This window comes from Aedes albopictus, unplaced genomic scaffold (assembly GCF_035046485.1).
Source record: "Aedes albopictus strain Foshan unplaced genomic scaffold, AalbF5 HiC_scaffold_580, whole genome shotgun sequence".
Taxonomy (NCBI): Eukaryota; Metazoa; Arthropoda; class Insecta; order Diptera; family Culicidae; genus Aedes; species Aedes albopictus.
This window is the reverse complement of record NW_026917399.1, coordinates 1-1817: the sequence shown is the minus strand read 5'-3', so window position 1 is coordinate 1817 and position 1817 is coordinate 1. Positions and strand designations below refer to the sequence as shown.

The following is a 1817-nucleotide window of genomic DNA, read 5'->3' as shown; positions in this document are numbered from 1 at the left end:
GGGTGACTCCTAGCGATTTTTTATTGCAGGAGTAAAATTTCTCCATAGTAAATCGTATGAAAAACTAAGAATGGCGGTCGCTGAAATGTAGTTTTTCCAATTGATCTGAAATTTTGCACAGTTGATATGGGACCAAAGTGGAACTCAAAAAGTATACAGGAGCTTGAGTTTTTGCATTTTTTTGTATTTTTCCATATTTTTGTACCGCGGTAACCGGACGGTGTTCGTGATCCGGTGTCCCTACATTGGGGAATAAAACGCGCACGATTAACTGGTTAAAACTACTTTATTTCGCGACACGTTAAAACGGGTACAACATATTTATCGCGAGACGTAAACAAAAACTAAACTACTATGGACAACAATACACAGACACAGAGCACAAACGACAACCAAGTTAAAATTCATTGATGCGCTTCTATTGCATCGCGCACGACAGTAGTGCTCTGTCTTGTGCGAGCTCAGCGGCGCGGTACACCGCAATCGGGTTGTCCACAACATCTCCCCTCTTAATAGAGCTGGTAGGGGTCGAACCTGACTGGCGGCCTTCGGGTACGTGAAGAACGCCTAGGTAGCTCTACCATTGGTTCCACTTCGATAGCGGACTCGAAATCGGTCGATGTTGATGTTGGCGATGACGAAGACGTAGACGGGACTACCGGGAGCTCGTGCCGTGGAGTTGACGAGGCACAAGCCGGCTCGGAACCTATCAGGGTAGGCTCGGGACTGGAGACTGATACAGATCTTGGCGCGATCGGCGGTGTGGCTGACGTCGGCGTGCTTGGCGAATGGTTTGGCAAGTTCCAGGCACCCAACAGGATGTCGAGTGGTAGCGAATGCTGGCGAGAGGTGACCTGACCAGCGGATTGCTTCGGCGTCGTGTCAGTGGCCATACGACTCCGGAGCTGGTTGATGTGCGAGCGCAACATTCGGCGGTTTTCGACCCACACGTTGTACATCACGTCTCCAATCTTCTCGACGATTTTACCGGGAACCCACTTCCAACCGTTACGAATGTGGAGTTTGGCGTAAACGGGGTCGTCTCGGTGGAAGGATCTCGGTTGCTTGCTGTCGTTCGATGTGGGCACCGGTGTCCGTACCGGCGGAGGACGCAGAAGCTCGAGACACGTGCGGATTTTGCGCCCGAACATGACCTCGGATGGCGACTTCTGGTCTGGAAGAGCCCGGTTGGGCGTGCTTCGGTACGTCAGGAGGAAGGTATCCAGTGCCTCTTGCATCGATCCTCTCCCCTCTCGAATTTTCTTCACGGCCCGCTTGAAAGTGTCCACGAAACGTTCCGCCTGGCCGTTCGATTGCGGATGGAACGGGGCCGTCGTGAGATGTTCGATGCCGTTGGAGGTGCAGAACTCGGCGAATTCAGCGCTGGTGAATTGGGTACCGTTGTCGCTGACCAACGTAGCGGGCATACCCAGCCGAGCGAACAACCCACGGAGAATGGAAACTGTCACCGCTGAGGTGATACGGGTTGTCTGGACGATCTCTGGCCATTTGGAGAACGAGTCGACTGCGAGGAGGTAGTACTCGCCTTCGATCGGACCGGCGTAGTCGACGTGGACGCGTTGCCACGGAGCGGTCGGTTTGGGCCACGGCATCGGTGGAGAGTGAGGAGGCGATCTAGCTACGGACGCACACTGCTGGCATGCTCGGACGAAATCGGTGATGTCGGTGTCCATGCTGGGCCAGTAGGCGTAGCTTCGAGCGAGAGCCTTCATTCGCTGCATTCCGGGATGGCCGCGATGGAACTGTTCCAAGCAGCGCTTACGATGCAGCGGCGGGATGACGAGCCGTTCCGCAAA

General features: G+C 54.2%; 1 protein-coding gene across 1 annotated transcript; it reads right to left on the bottom strand.

Annotated features, from left to right (window-relative positions):
* Positions 1 to 203: 203 nt before the first annotated feature.
* LOC134284703 (uncharacterized protein K02A2.6-like) lies at positions 204 to 1764 on the bottom strand. The gene has a single exon (XM_062843835.1). The coding sequence runs from the start codon at positions 1740 to 1742 to the stop codon at positions 510 to 512; it is 1233 nt and encodes a 410-aa protein (XP_062699819.1). The 5' UTR covers positions 1743 to 1764; the 3' UTR covers positions 204 to 509.
* Between the last annotated feature and the right edge of the window lie 53 nt (positions 1765 to 1817).